The 15,391-nt window shown below is 49.0% G+C and overlaps 1 protein-coding gene across 13 annotated transcripts in view; it reads right to left on the reverse strand.

Moving 5' to 3' along the window:
• ABCC1 (ATP binding cassette subfamily C member 1 (ABCC1 blood group)) overlaps window positions 1-15,391 on the reverse strand; it is a 191,044-nt gene that overhangs the window by 24,351 nt on the left and 151,302 nt on the right. For all 13 annotated transcript variants that reach the window (XR_010117194.1, XM_063623723.1, XM_063623720.1 and 10 more), the window contains 3 exons: window positions 11,693-11,828; window positions 6,999-7,206; window positions 3,513-3,823 (listed from right to left, as the gene is read on the reverse strand). Coding sequence is in view for 12 of the 13 variants with exons in the window: in XM_063623723.1 (XP_063479793.1) it covers window positions 3,513-3,823; window positions 6,999-7,206; window positions 11,693-11,828 (655 nt within the window). In the remaining variant the exon portion in view is untranslated. The remainder of the gene's footprint in view (window positions 1-3,512; window positions 3,824-6,998; window positions 7,207-11,692; window positions 11,829-15,391) is intronic.

Consider the following 15,391-nt stretch of genomic DNA (forward strand, 5'->3'; position numbering starts at 1 on the left):
TTGTGTTTTTTTTTTTTTTTCATACACACTTAGGAATGAGACTGCCTAGTGAGAGTATATAAATGTAAATTTAGCCAAAAGCCATTAAAAAATTTACTATCCTATAATCTCAACCCTTAAAAAGACAACGTTTTCATGTATCTGCCTCCCTTCCAGTCCTGCCCACATGCATGACGCATTTCATCTCAGCGATAATGACAGTGCACCTAGAACTTGGTCCTTTGCTGAAATCATTTCCTTTGTTGTTGAAAAATAAAATCCTTAGTGCTCCAACAGCTGTGTCTTCTAATTATCCCTCCTCAAAGCCACATCCCTCCACGGTGTACCCAAGGTCCTGCTATTGGCAGACATTTAAGTTGCCTTCAACATTGCATTTGGCCTGTTTTGTTATTTTTGAGTCTTTCAGGAAATTTTCCAGCTGGCGTATGAACGCAGATAACATTTTTTGCTAAATGCAAAAAAAAAAAAAAAAGGAAAAAGAAAAAAAAAAGCTGGCACCAATTTCAAGGGGATATAATGAGACTCCGGGAACTGGACCTACTCTCTCTGATTCCGTCAGTGTTCGTTCTCATCAATCATTGGGCCACGGTGTGGTGGGGCGCAGGGGCCGGATGATTGAACCAAGGCCCCCTGGATGCCACCTGAACAGCTGTGCAGCGTGGTTTGAGATATGGTGTGCCTCATGGTTTCTTACTCTTGTTTTCCCTTGCAGCTGGAATGCTCCCGTCTAAACAACTCATCCCTACTGGCAATTGTGCTGCAGTTAATCCTTGAGGGGTAATGGCAGTTTTGGAATTGGACAGACTTGAGGCTGCACTCTCAGCTCTCCCACTTAGCAAGATGCTCCACCTGTCAATTGAAAACATGATCTATCCTGCGATATCCTAAGAAACCACATGTGTTCAAAGAACAAAGAACAAATAACCGTTTCTGCAGAAGGGATGCAGCAGAGACGACTGACTGCCTATACAATTTCTCCTTCTTCCCCAAAGGAAACTTCTTTATTTTTTTGAGACAGAGTCTCGCTCTGTCGCCCAGGCTGGAATGCAATGGCGCAATCTTGGCTCACTGCAACCTCCACCTCCTGGGTTCAAGCAATCTCCTGTCTCAGCCTTCCAAGTAGCTGAGACTACAGGCACATGCCACCACACCTGGCTAATTTTTGTATTTTTAGTAGAGACGGGTTTTTCACCACATTGGTCAGGCTGGTCTCGAACTCCTGACTTCAGGTGATCCACTCACCTCAGCCTCCCAAAGGCCTAGGATTACAAGCATGGGCCACCGTGCCTAGGCCCAACAGAAACATCTTGTTGGGAAGTGCAATGTGCCCAGCTGAAACACAGCACTTCCCAGGGTCCCTTGTGAATACAGGTAGTCCCATGACTAAGTTCTGGACAATTAGATGTACAGGTATCCCTCTAATCCAAGGTTGCACTTTCCATGGTTATATGGTTTGGCTGTGTCCCCACCCAAATCTCATCTTGAATAGGTAACCCCCATGTGTCATGGGAGGGACCCGGTGGAGACAACCGAATCATGCGGGCAGTTTCCCCCAACCTGTTCTCACAATAGTGAGTTTGTTCTCACAAGATCTTTGTGGCACCCTCACTCTTCTTCCTGCCGCCATGTGAAGGACATGTTTGCTTCTCCTTCTGCCATGGCCTCCTCAGCCATGCGGAACTATCAGTCAATTAAACCTTTCCTTAATAAATTACCCAGTATTGGGTATTTCTTCATAGCAGTATGAGGACAAACTAATACAAATGGTTTCAGTTATCCACGGTCATCTGTGGTCCAAAAATAGTAAACAAAAGATTTCAGAAATAAATAACGTGTAAGTTTTAAATTGTGCACCCTTCTGAGTAGTGTGACGAAATCCCCCCGAGTGCCATCCAGGGTGTGAATCATCCCTTTGTCCAGCAGGCCCAGGCTGCAGACCCTCTCTGTCAGTTTAGTCACTTAATAGCCATATCGATTATCAGACTAACTGCCATGGTACTGCAGTGCTTACGTGTAAGTAACCCGAATTTAGTTAATAATGCCCCTGGCTGGACACAGTGGCTCAATGCCTGTAATCCCAGCACTTTGGGAGGCTGAGATGGGCAGATCACTTGAGGTCAGGAGTTAGAGACCAGCCTAGCCAACACAGTGAAACCTCATCTCTAGTAAAAATACAAAAACTAGCTGGGCGTGGCACATGCCTGTAATCCCAGCTACTTGGGAGGCTGAGGCAGGAGAATCGCTTGAACCTGGAAGGCAGATGTGGCAATGAAGCAAGATTCCATCACTGCACTGCAGCCTGGAGGACAGAGCTAGCCTCTGTCTCAAAAATAATAATAATAAAAATAATGCCCCTAAAGTACAAGAGTAGTGATACTGGCTTATTGTTATAGTTGTTCTATTTTATTATTATAAATCATTGCTATTAATCTATTACGCCAAATTTATAAATTTAACTTTATCATAGGTATATATGTACAGGGAAAAAAAAAAACAGTATATGTAGGATTCAATACTATCTGTGGTTGCAGGCATCCACTGCGGGGGATCTTAGAATGTGTGCCTGCAGATAAGAGGGTAGTGCTGATTCAGTGCCCCTATGCTCCCTTGCCCTACTTCCCTTCTTTGGTCTCACTGACTGAAATATAGATATAACGGCTGGAGCTCCAGCAGCCACCTTGGACCACGAAGCCAACTTAAGAATGAAAACCTTGTACAAATATGGTAAGATTTTTAAAATTTTTAAAATAAAAGCGGGTATCTGGGATATTAAACTCATGAAGCTGCCATACGAGCCCTGAACAGCCTACCTCTAAATTTCTACTATGACAGAGAAAGAGAAACATCTATCTTGTTTAAGCTGCTATTATTCATATTTCCACTATCTACAGGAGTCTTAGGAACTAAAGAATTTTATACTTGAAGAAATTTTAGGCTGGGCACAGTGGCTCAAGCCTATGATCCCAACACTTTCAGAGGTTGAAGTGGGCGGATCACCTGAGATCAGGAGTTTGAGACCAGCCTGGCCAACACTGGTGAAACCCCATCTCTACTAAAAATACAAAAATTAACCAGGCATGGTGGTGTGTGCCTATAATCCCAGCTACTCGGGAGGCTGAGGCAGGAGAATCACTTGAACTGGGAGGTGGAGGTTGCAGTGAGCCGAGATTGCACCACTGCACTCCAGCCTGGGTGACGGAGTGCAACTCTGTCTCCAAAAAAAAAAAAAAAAAAAATTAATAATGAAGTTGTCTTTATAGCGATAGGTTTTGTTTCCTTTTTGAATTGACAGGTGGAAAAATAAAACCTAGGAAAAAAGTGCATTCCACAAAAAAGTGCATTTTGTTATAGTGACCAAAAAAAAATTTAGGTATTCAAAAGTGACAAAAACAAATCTCTATGCTTCAAAAGCACCACACTGGGGACGTGGTGAGATAAAACGAGGCTTTGGGTAACACTGGTGTATAATGCGCAGTAGGGCTTGTCCTGAACACTAAGACCTCACCCCTTACCTGGACAAAGAAGTAGATGAGGCCGAGGGGCGGGATGATGATTGCAGCGATGGGCGTGGCCAGCAGGATAACGATGCAGGCACCGATGACGTTGAACAGGGAGCCCATGAACATCTTGATGACCTCCGGGATCATGGAGTCCACCGTGTCCAGCTCCTTGGAGAAGCGGTTCACCAGGTTCCCACTTGGGGTCCGCTCAAAGAAGCTCATAGGTGATCGCAGGATGCTGTGCAGCAGGTCCACGTGCAGAAAGCGGGAAGCCAAGATCCCCCCGATGGACACGGCCATGGAGTAGCCAAACACGGCGATCCCTGCAGACACTCGGAGTTAAACTCCACAATGCAGAGAGGGAGCTGACCAGGCACTGCAGGGAGGAGCGGCCACGTGGACAAGGCAGGCCTGGATTCCCAACTTCTAATAATAGTAATGATGATGAGCCAGGCATGGTGCCTCACACCTGTAATCCCAGCACTTTGGGAGGCTGAAGCGGTTGCATCACTTGAGGTCAGGAGATCAAGACCAGCCTGGCCGACACAGTGAAACTCCATCTCTACTAAAAATACAAAAATCAGCCAGGCATGGCGGCAGGCGCCTGTAATCCCAGGTACTCGGGAGGGTGAGGCAAGAGAATTGCTTGAATCCAGGAGGTGGAGGTTGCAGTGAGCCAAGACTGTGTCACTCCACTCCAACATGGGTGACAGAGTGAGACTCCGTCTCAAAAAAAAAAAATAATAACAATAATGATGATGATGATGGTGGTGGCAGCTATTATTCAGAGAGTACTTCCTATGTGCTAAGCACTGTGCTGGGTTTTACATGTAACTAATTTTTAGGATGACTCTGAATAGCTTCTATTACTACCCAATTTACAGGTAAGAAAACTGAAGTCCAGATAGGTGAATGCCTTTGCCCTTAGTATACTGTGCCTGTCAGAAGCAGAACTGGGATTTTAATCCAGACAGCCTGCTCTTAATCCACATGCCATATTCTTCTAGACCAGGGGTCCCCAACCCCCATGCCACAGATTGGCAGCAGTTCATGACCTGTTAGGAACCAGGCCCCACAGCAGGAGGTGAGTGGTGGTCACCTCCTGAGTGCCACCGGCTGAGCTCCACCTCCTGTGCGCTCAGTGGTGGCATTAGATCCTCTAGCAGTGTGAACCCTATTGTGAACCGCACATGCAAGGGACCTAGATTGTGTGCTTCTTAGGATAATCTAACTAATGCCTGATGATCTAAGGTGGAACAGTTTCATCCCGAAATCACCCCCCACCGTTTCCATGAAACCAGTCCCTGGTGCCAAAAAGGCTGGGGATCGCTGCTTTAGAACAGTGCTATCCGAGATAATTTTCTGAAATGATGGCTACTGAGCACTTGAAACGTGTCTAGTCTAATCGAATAAATCTTTCATTTTATTTTTCTTTTGAGATGGGGTCTCTCTCATCCTGTCACCCAGGGTGGAGTGCAGGGCTGTGATCACGGCTCACTGCAGCCTCGACCTCCTGGGCTCAAGCAATCCTCCCACCTCAGCCTCCTGAGTAGCAGGGATCACAGGCATGCGCCACCATGCCCAGCGAATTTTTGTATCTTTTGTATAAAGAGGGTTTTGCCATGTTGCCCAGGCTGGTCTTGAACCCCTGGACTAAGCAATCCACCCGCCTTGGCCTCTCAAAGTGTTGGGGTTACAGGCGTGAGTTACTGCGCCCAACATTAATTTTAACAGTTGAAATTAAAAGAGCCACCTGTGTCTCATGACTACCGCACCAGACAGCACAGCTCTGGAACAGACATTGTTGCTGTGTGAGTTCAGGTAATACCACACCCTCTCTGTTCTCTACCTTCCCTCAATTATAATTTGTAGGCCACAGTCCTTTCCCCTAATGGCAAGGAAAGGGGAGGGTGGGGATTGAGAGACTCAAGGAATCCATGTGTGCTCTGCTACCAGTGGGTTTTCCCAAAACCACCTCCTGGAGATCCTGAGACATTGGTGGTTCTCTCAAACAACCCACAGGAGGGCACTGTGCTTGCCAGAGCAGCAACTTCCTAGGAACAGAGAGGCTTCCGTCTCAGCCCTCTTAATCAGGAAGACACCCAACAGGCAGGGGCTCAAGTGACAGGCTCTGGAGCCAATGCTGCCAAATCCCATCTCTGCCACTTACCAGCTACGGGACCTCCTACTGGTCACTGAATCTCTCAGTTTCCTCATCTGTAAAATGGGACAATGACGCTGACCTCAGAGCACTGTGAAATGTGAAGTCCCCACCTGGCAATGTGCCTGGCATACAGAAGTGCTCAAATGTGTCAAGACTATCCATTTACTGTGTGTATATCATATGGACCATACATGTGTATTTGCAAACATGGCTCACATACTGCACAGCACAGTGGATAACAGCGTGAGCTCCTCAGCCAGACTGCCTTGTTCAATGCCAATGCTGCCAAGTATTAGCTGTGTGACTTTCGGCAACTCACTCAACCTCTCTGGGCCTCGATTTCTGTATCTCCAAAATGAGGGAAATATTAACTCCCACCTCACAGGACTGCTGCAAGGATAAAATAAGTTAAAACACGTGGAAGTGTTTAGAACAAATCCAAGCACCAAGTAAATGCTCCATAAACGCCAGCTGTTATTATCAACACTGCTGCATTTGAGGACTCCCATAGGACCACACAGAACAGTAGAGAGCAGGGGTTTTTTTGTTTGTTTGTTTTATTTTTTGAGACATGGTCTGGCTCTGTCACCCAGGCTGGAGGGCAGTGGTGCAATCATAGGTCTAACTGTTGGCTCAAACTCCTGGGCTCAAGCAATCTTGTGACCTCAGCTGCCCAAGTCGCTGAGACCACAAGCACATACCACCACGTGCACCTGTAGTTTATTTTATTTATCTATTTTTTCTAGAAACAGGGTCTCACTATGTTGTCTAGGCTGGTCTCAAACATCTGACCTCAAGCGATCCTCTGACTTCAGCCTCCCAAAGTGTGGGATTACAGGTGTGAGCCACCATGCCTGGCCAACAGCAGGGTTTCTCAATCTTGTGACAACCAGAAGTGTCTCCAGATATTGTCAAACATCCCTGAGGGACAACACTGCCCGCCCATAATTGGGAATTACTAGTATGAGCCAATTTCCGCCCTCACTCAGCAGGACCTCATGCAAGCTCTGTCACCGTGACAAAGCAAACAGGGTCAAGGTGGTCCTCCCAACCCACAGTGCTTCTAGAGGCTTCTGTTCTCAACTGTCCTCATCTGTAAAATGGGCACACTAGAGCACTCCTCCCGTCTACCACCAAGGCCCATATGAACAAAGCACTCAAACACCCACTCTACAAGTATCTGAGTGTCTACTAGCTTACAGCTACCATTCCTCTGGGTTTGGCTTGGTTTGGGGTCCCACAAAACCCTGAGGACTCTAAGGATCCATTTCTACAATTAGACAAAGCCATGACAGGGGCCCAGATCAGGCGGGGTGGGAGACAGTGGCACCAACCTTGTGAAATGCCCAGGGCTCCATAGACGCTCAGCCGGACTTTCGTGTGCTCCTGGGTCCCGTTGACGATGGGGTCATCAGTCCAGAGACTGAGCCAATAGTTGGAAGCCAGCGCGGACACGTGGTTACACATGAAAAGGAAGATGCTGAGAAAGGAGATGAAGAGTCCGATGGCCTTCATGTAGTCCCAGTACACAGAAAGCTTGACCTGGAGAGCACAGGAGATAAGGCAGCTTAGCACATGCACGCACCCAGCCCCAGCCCACAAGGTCAGGGGCTTCACCAGCACAGCACCACCCAGCTGCCTGCCTTTGCTCCTACGTAGAACACCCCTCCCCTTTAGCTATTCGACAAAGTCAGCAGTAAACAAAGTCCGGGGCCAGGCGCCGTGGCTCACACCTGTAATCCCAACGTTTTGGGAGGCTGAGGCGGGCAGATCAACTGAGGTAGAGAGTTCGAGACCAGCCTGGTCAATATGGCAAAACCCTGCCTCTACTAAAAATAGAAAGTTAGCCAGATGTGGTGGTCGGCACCTGTAATCCCAGCTAATTGGAAGGCTGAGGCAGGAGAATTCCTCGAACCCAGGAGGCAAAGGTTGCAGCAGTGAGCCAAGATCACCCCACTGCACTCCAGCCTGGGCGACGGAGCGAGACTCCATCTCAAAAAAAAGAGACAAACTCAGGGTCTCTGCCCTCATGCATGGAGCTTCCAGGCGCCTGGTGAGACTGGCTCCCATAAAATCATCCCAGATAAATGCATCATCACAGAGAAGGGCTGTAAATGGCGCACAATTCCACGTGAGTATAAAATAGGACATCCCGATCTAACGCAGTCTAGAGAGGTATTGGGGGAGGTTTTCTTCCAGGAAGTGACATTAAAGAGTTAAACCAAGGCTGGGCGCAGTGGCTCACGCCTGTGATCCCAGCACTTCGGTAGGCCGAGGCGGGTGGATTACCTGAGGTCAAGAGTTCAAGACCAGCCTGACCAACATGGTGAAACCTCTTCTCTACTAAAATACAAAAATTAGCTGGGCATAGTGGTAGGCACATGTAATCTCAGCTACTCGGGAGGCTGAGGCAAGAGAATCGCTGGAACCCAGGAGGCGGAGGTTAAAGTGAGCCGAGAATGCGCCACTGCACTCCAGCCTAGGCGACAGAGTGAGACTGTCTCTAAAAAATAAAAAACAAAGAGTGCTGGGCATCGTGGCTCACATTCCTGTGATCCCAGCACTTTGAGGGGCTGCGGCCAGTGGATCACCTGAGGTCAGGAATCCAAGACAAGCCTGGCCAACATGATGAAACCTCATCTCTACAAAAAACACAAAAATCAGTCGGGCGTGAGGGCACGTGCCTGTAGGCTGAGGCACAAAAGTCGCTTGAAGCCGGGAGGTGGAGGTTGCACCGAGCCAAAATTACGCCACTGCACACCAACCTGGGTGACAGAGGGAGACAATGCCTCCAGGAGAAAAAAAAAAAAAAAAGGAGTTAAACCAGCTGAAAATGGAAAAAAGGTGGCAGAACCAGCATGTGCAAAGGCCCTGAGGTAGGAGGAAACACAGTGCATCTGGGGAACTGAGAGAAGGCACTGGTGGCTGGAGCCAGGAGATCATGGGGCAGCAAGGAACAAGAGGCTGGAAAAACCAGTCGCAGTCAGACCACACATGGCCTGGGAGACTCGGGTCAGGGTTCCAACTTTTATGCCAAGACTGACAGAAAGCAGAAGCCACCAATGAGTTTTAAGCAATGTGTGACACGCTGCCTGGCAACCAAGGCCAAATGTCACCTCCAAGCCACAACTGGGCCAGCCTCCCCCAACTCTTTTCACTCTGAGCACAGAATACCATCTCACCCATCTTCCCAGTGCCCACTTCGCTCCAGGAGGTGAAGGTTGGAGTTTCTTTTCCTCCTATATTCCCTGTGGAGCCCAGCATGGGGCTGAACAAATGTGTCTAGCCGCCTGACATGAGAGACAGGGCAATCTGCTTTAGGCCAGCCCCCACCTAAACCACCTGGCTTGGTTTCAAGAAATTCCGGGGATCTTTACCCATGTCTGTGCTCATTGTCATTTCAAGCTTTTCATGCTGAATTTTGGGTCATAAAAATCATCTGGACTGGGTGCGGTGGCTCACACCTATAATGCCAGCACTTTAGGAGGCCAAGGCAGGAAAATCACTTGAGCCCAGGAGCTCGAGACCAGCCTGGGAAACACAGTAAGACCCCGTCTCTACAAAAAATTTTTAAATTAGCCAGGTGTGGTGGTCCACACGTATAGTCCCAGCTGCTCAGGAAGCTGAGCTAGGAGGATCTCTTGGTCCCAGAAGCTTAAGGCTGCAGTGAGCGTTGGTCATACCATTGTACTCCAGCCTGAGTGACACAGTGAGGCCCTGCCCCTCACCTGAAAAACAAACAAACATCATCTGACCCTACGGTCTAGCTGAAAGGTAGCAGGTGAAAGATAACAGGTCTGATGTGTAACTGATTGCTTCCTTTTGAGTTTTCAAGCCTCCATTCTGGAAAATGAAATATGTAGGTGAGGAGACAGGTCATAATTAAGAATGTGTTTATTTCACCACTTGGCTTTGTCATGCAGCCAAGCGGCCTGCCGTCCCTGAAATTAGCATGCAGAGTTCAGGAACCGCTTTCTCATGAGTAGTGGAATGTGGTGGGGTCAGAAATGACAAGTGTGTGGCCAGGTGTGGTGGCTCACATCTGTAATCCCAGTACTTTGGGAGGCGGGCCAGTCACTTGAGCCCAGGAGTTCAAGACCAGCCTGGGCAACAGGGTGAAACCTCATCTCTACAAAAAAAAAAAAAATTAGTCAAGCATGGTGGTGCACACATGTAGTCCCAGCTACTTGGAAGGCTGAGGTGGGAGAATCACTTGAATCTGTGAGGCAGAGGCTGCAGTTAGCCAAGATTGTGCCACTGCACTCCATCCTGGGTGACAGAGTCAGACCTTGTCTCAGAAAACAAAAAGAAAACACATTAAAAAAAAAAAAAAAGGCTAGGTGCAGTGGCTCATGCCTGTAATCCCAGCACCAGCACTTTGGGAGGCTGAGGCAGGCAGATCACAAGGTCAGGAGTTTGAGACCAGCCTGGCCAACACAGTGAAACACTGCCTCTACCAAAAATACAAAAATTAGCTGGGCATGGTGGCGCAGGCCTGTAGTCCCAGCTACTCGGGAGGCTGAGGCAGGAGAATCGCTTGAACCCAGGAGGCGGAGGTTGCGGTGAGCTCAGATTGCGCCATGGCACTCCAGCTTGGGCAACACAGCAGGACTTCGTCTCAAAAAAAAAAAAAAAAAAGAAAAAGAAATGATAAGCATGTTGTGCCTGGCTCCACTCTTGGTCCAACTTTGACAAGTTACAAGCCCCCTGGCTTTGATGTTCCTTGAATATAAAATTGGAGTTAAATGAGGATTAAATGGGCCTGGCATCTCTGGCCCTTCCTTCCCATTTCCTGTGATTTGGGGTAACTTCTCTGGCTTCCTGGAGGGTTACTAAGGGTAAGGCGAGAGGATACCAGAGTCACCTCTGCCCCTTGTTACGGTCCTGACTGTGATGACAAGTTAGGGAAGAAGCCAGGAACAGACAGTTCTGGGAAGCTCTGGACACATCCGGGCAGATCTAAGAGAAAGTGCCCCAGCCTCACTCCCCCACTACCACCTTTCATGGGTTTTTTTTTTGTTCTTCTTTATCTGCATGCTTATTTTTTACCTACTTTAAAAATTCCATTCCCTGTAAAAAAAAAAAAAACCACATTTGTTTTTAAAAATAAACTTTGGATCACCACCATAAATGGAGAATTATTAACACTTGCCCAAAATAGACAATCTTTACAAACAATAAAACAGGAGCTCAAAACCCGGTCTCCTTGTTACAAAGAGAGGCTAGTGGTTGTTAGGTACTGAAGGCAGGGGAGGACCCAGCTGTGACTTTCTCAGGGACCTAATCATTAGGACCAAATGAGAAATTAAAAACAGGCAGGGCGCGGTGCTCACGCCTGTAATCCCAGCACTTTGGGAGGCCGAGGTGGGTGGGTCACCTGAGGTCAGCAGTTCAAGACCAGGCTGGCCAACATGGCAAAACCCTGTCTCTACTAAAAATACAAAAATTACCTCGGCAAGGTAGCGAGTTTCTGTAATCCCAGCTACTCAGGAGGCTGAGGCAGGAAAATTGCTTGAACCCAGGAGGCAGAGGTTGTAGTGAGCGGAGATCACACCACTGCACTCCAGCCTTGGCAACAGAGTGAGACTCTGTCTCAAAAAAATAAAAACAAAAAGAAGAAACGAAACAAACATTCATCTGTCATTTAATGTGTCTGTACACAACTGGACACCATCTCATGCACAACTGAACCCCAGATTGCAGGAAGCCCTGATTTAAGGCATCCAGCTCGCCTCTAGCAAATGAGACCCCCTGAGTTGCTCAGGCAGTCAGAAGAGCAGAGACTACAAGTACTAACCCTGGAGTCTGCCAGGGTTCAAATCCCAGTTCTGCCGCTGACCAGCGGTGACCTTGGGTAAGTCACTTAGCCTCTCTGGCCTCAGTTTCTGGTGCTGTAAACAGTACTTCCAGCGGTGTGTTGTGATGGACAGGTGAGTTAACATAGACAAGGCACTTTGCACAGTGCCCAGTGCACAGTGGGCGCTCTGTAAACTCCAGCCACTATCATCATTTAAGGAGCGAATCTCACCTGCCCCGTCTGCGCCTTGTCAGCCTCCATCAGCTTCCAGGTCTCCTCCTTCTTGGCCCCAGCTTTCTGCAGTTCTGCGGTGCTGCTGTGGTGCCTGCTGATGTCCCCGCTATAGGAGGAGGAGCTGCTGAGCTGTCTGGAGAAGCAAAGCACAAGGGTGTCAACCGCATGGATGCCTTGGGCAGGGTCAGAGGGCTACCTGCTGGCACTGCCACTGTGGGTCTGAACCATGGCATAAGAGGTGGACTGTTTCTACATGCACACATGTAAACATATATATGAATATGTGCACATGTGCACCACACCCCACCATGTCATTCCCCAGGGTTATAGATCAATTAGAATTGATCTCAAAAAACAAAAAAAAGCCAATAAAAGATAAAACAGAGCGCATCGTAGATCATTTTTCAAACATGAAAAAGATTCAAAATGTAACACATAATGAAAAGCACAGGGCAAAGTACCCAGCTAGTTCGATTTTCTTGTTTTACAAATGTGGTGGACGTTGGGGTGCCATCTTGCCCTGACTGCTCCTTCACGCAAGCGTGTTACTCAGAAAGCATTATTTTGGGAGGCCGAGGCAGGTGGATCACGAGGCCAGGAGATCGAGACCATCCTGGCTAACACGGTGAAACCCCGTCTCTACTAAAAATACAAAAAATTAGCCGGGCGTGTTGGCAGGCGCCTGTAGTCCCAGCTACTCGGGAGGCTGAGGCAGGAGAATGGCGTGAACCCGGGAGGTGGAGCTTGCAGTGAGCTGAGATTGCACCACTGCACTCCAGCCTGGGGGACAGAGAAAGACTCTGTCTCAAAAAAAAAAAAAAAAAAAAAAAAAAAAAAAAAAGAAAAAAAAAGAAAAAAAAAAAGAAAGCATTATTTGGCCAGGTGCAGAGGCTCACACCTGTAATCCCAGCACTTTGGGAGGCCGAGACGGGCGGATCACTTGAGGCCAGGAGTTCAACACTAGCCTGGCCAACATGGTGAAACCTTGTCTCTACTAAAAATACAAAAATTAGCCAGGCATGGTACCGTGCCAACTACTCGAGAGGTTGAGGCAGGAGAATCACTTGAATCCCAGAGGCAGAAGTTGCAGTGAGCCGTGATTGCACCACTGCACTCCAGCCTCAGCGACAGAGTAAGACCCTGTCTCCAAATACATAAATAAATAAATAAAAAGCACTTTTTGCACATCAGTGGTCACCAGCTTTATGCAGACCCCCAGAGATTATCACAGATTGCATTGCCCACAGTTTTATCTTCAGTGGCTGACAACGCGCCACCGCACACCGCACTCTAGCCTGGGCGACAGAGGGAGACTCATGTCAAAAAAAAAAAAAGAAACGAAACTATGGAGGCCATGCAAAACACAGCTGTGGCTCACTGCCGTGGAAACTTCTACACTTTCCTCTACCTACTTAACTCCTGCACAAGATTACAAGCTAACTGAGGTCAGGAGCCCCATGTGAGTCATCCCTGTCATCCCTGCACCCCCAGAACTGTGTCCCCTGAAAACACTTCCTGAAGGCCGAATAAACCTCCACCACCTCCCCTCTTTCAACTAGGGCCAGGGGGTGGGTAACCTCTCCTTACCCATGAGATCTGTGCAAAGGTCTTTAGTTAAGGCCTACTGAGGTGGAAGTGGTCATCAAATCCGAAAGCAAGAGTGAGTTTTCAGGGAGTGGCAGAGGGAAGAATCAGAACCAACTCTGGACGAAATCTAGAATTCAGATGGGGAGCTGGGGCTTCCTGCTTCATGACCTAGGACTTCACAAATCCACACACCTCGACAGAAAATCTTACATCCTTCTACACTCATGCACTGTCTGGAGTCTCCCACTAGAATTTAGGCTGTGTAAGATTGAGAGATGACAGCGTGCTGGCAGCCCTCACAGCCCTCGCTCGCTCTCGGCGCCTCCTCGGCCTTGGCGCCCACTCTGGCCACGCTTGAGGAGCCCTTCAACCCGCTGCTGCACTGTGGGAGCCCTTTCTGGGCTGGCCAAGGCCAGAGCCGGCTCCCTCAGCTTGCGGGGAGGTGTGGAAGTAGAGGTGGGGGCGGGAACCAGGGCTGCACACAGCGCTTGCAGGCCAGCGCTAGTGCCAGGTGGGTGTGGGCTCCACGAGCCCTGCACCCAGAATGGCCGGCCAGTCCTGCTGGCCCCGGGCAGTGAGGGGCTTAGCACCTGGGCCAGCAGCTGCTGCGCTCAATTTCTCGCCGGGCCTTAGCTGCCTCCCTGCAGGACAGGGCTCGGGACCTGCAGCCCGCCATGTGAGCCTCCCCCACTCCCTGCCATGGGCTCCTGCGTGGCCCGAGCCTCCTCGACGAGTGCCGCCCCCTGCTCCACGGCGCCCAGTCCTATCGGCTGCCCAAGGGCTGAGGATTGAGGGCACATGGTGCGGGACTGGCAGGCCGCTCTACCTGCGGCCTCGGCATGGGATCCACTGGGTGAAGCCAGCTGGGCTCTTGAGTCTGGTGCAGACTTGGAGAACCTTTATGCCTAGCTAAGGGATTGTAAATACACCAATCAAGGTTTGTAAACACACCAATCAGCACCCTGTGTCTAGCTCAGGGTTTGTGAATGCACCAATCAACACTCTGTATCTGGCTAATCTAGTGGGGATGTGAAGAACTTTTGCGTCTAGCTCAGGGATTATAAACATACCAATCAGCACCCTGTCAAAACAGACCAATCAGCTCCCTGTAAAACAGACCAATCGGCTCTCTGTAAAACGGACCAATCAGCAGGATGTGGGTGGGGCCAGATAAGAGAATAAAAGCAGGCTGCCACAGCCAGCAGTGGCAACCCACTCAGGTCCCCTTCCACACTGTGGAAGCTTTGTTGTTTCATTCTTTGCAATAAATCTTGCTGCTGCTCACTCTTTGGGTCCACATTGGCTTTATGATCTGTAACACTCACCATGAAGGTCTGCAGCTTCACTCCTGAAGACAGCGAGACCACAAACCCAGTGGGAGGAATGAAAGACTCCAGATGCGCTGCCTTATGAGCTGTAACACTCACCGCGAAGGTCTGTAGCTTCACTCCTGAAGCCAGCAAGACCATGAACCCACCAGAAGGAACAAACTCCAAACACATCCAAATAGCAGAAGAAACAAACTCCAGACACATCGCCTTTAAGAACTGTAACACTCACTGCAAGGGTCCGCGGCTTCATTCTTGACGTCAATGAGACCAAGAACCCACTAATTCCAGACACAAGATAACAATGGCAAAAGCAACACCTACCAAGTGTTTGTCTGTTCCAGGCACAGAGCTAGGCCGCATCGTCTTTGCTCTCTCCTGACCGCTATAGCAACTGCAGGTCCGCAATCCTTTCTCAAATCTCCACGGTCAGGTATGTTTAGGCTCTGACTTTGTCAATTTTTGCTGTTTTCTGTTGTTGTTTTTTGTTTTGTTTTGTTTTTGTTTTTTGAGATGGAGTCTCGCTCTGCCACCCAGGCTGGAGTGCCATGGCGCCATCTCGGCTCACTGCAGTCTCCACCTCCTGGGTTCAAGCGATTCTCGTGCCTCAGCCTCCCGAGTAGCTGGGACCACGGGCGCCTGCCACCGTGCCTGGCTAATTTTTGTATCTTTAGTAGAGACAGGGTTTCATCATGTTGGCCAGGCTGGTCTTCAACTCCTGTCCTCAGGTGATCCGCCCACCTCAGCCTCCCAAAGTGCTGGGATTATAGGCGTGAGCCAC

This window comes from Symphalangus syndactylus, chromosome 18 (genome assembly GCF_028878055.3).
Source record: "Symphalangus syndactylus isolate Jambi chromosome 18, NHGRI_mSymSyn1-v2.1_pri, whole genome shotgun sequence".
Classification (NCBI taxonomy): domain Eukaryota; kingdom Metazoa; phylum Chordata; class Mammalia; order Primates; family Hylobatidae; genus Symphalangus; species Symphalangus syndactylus.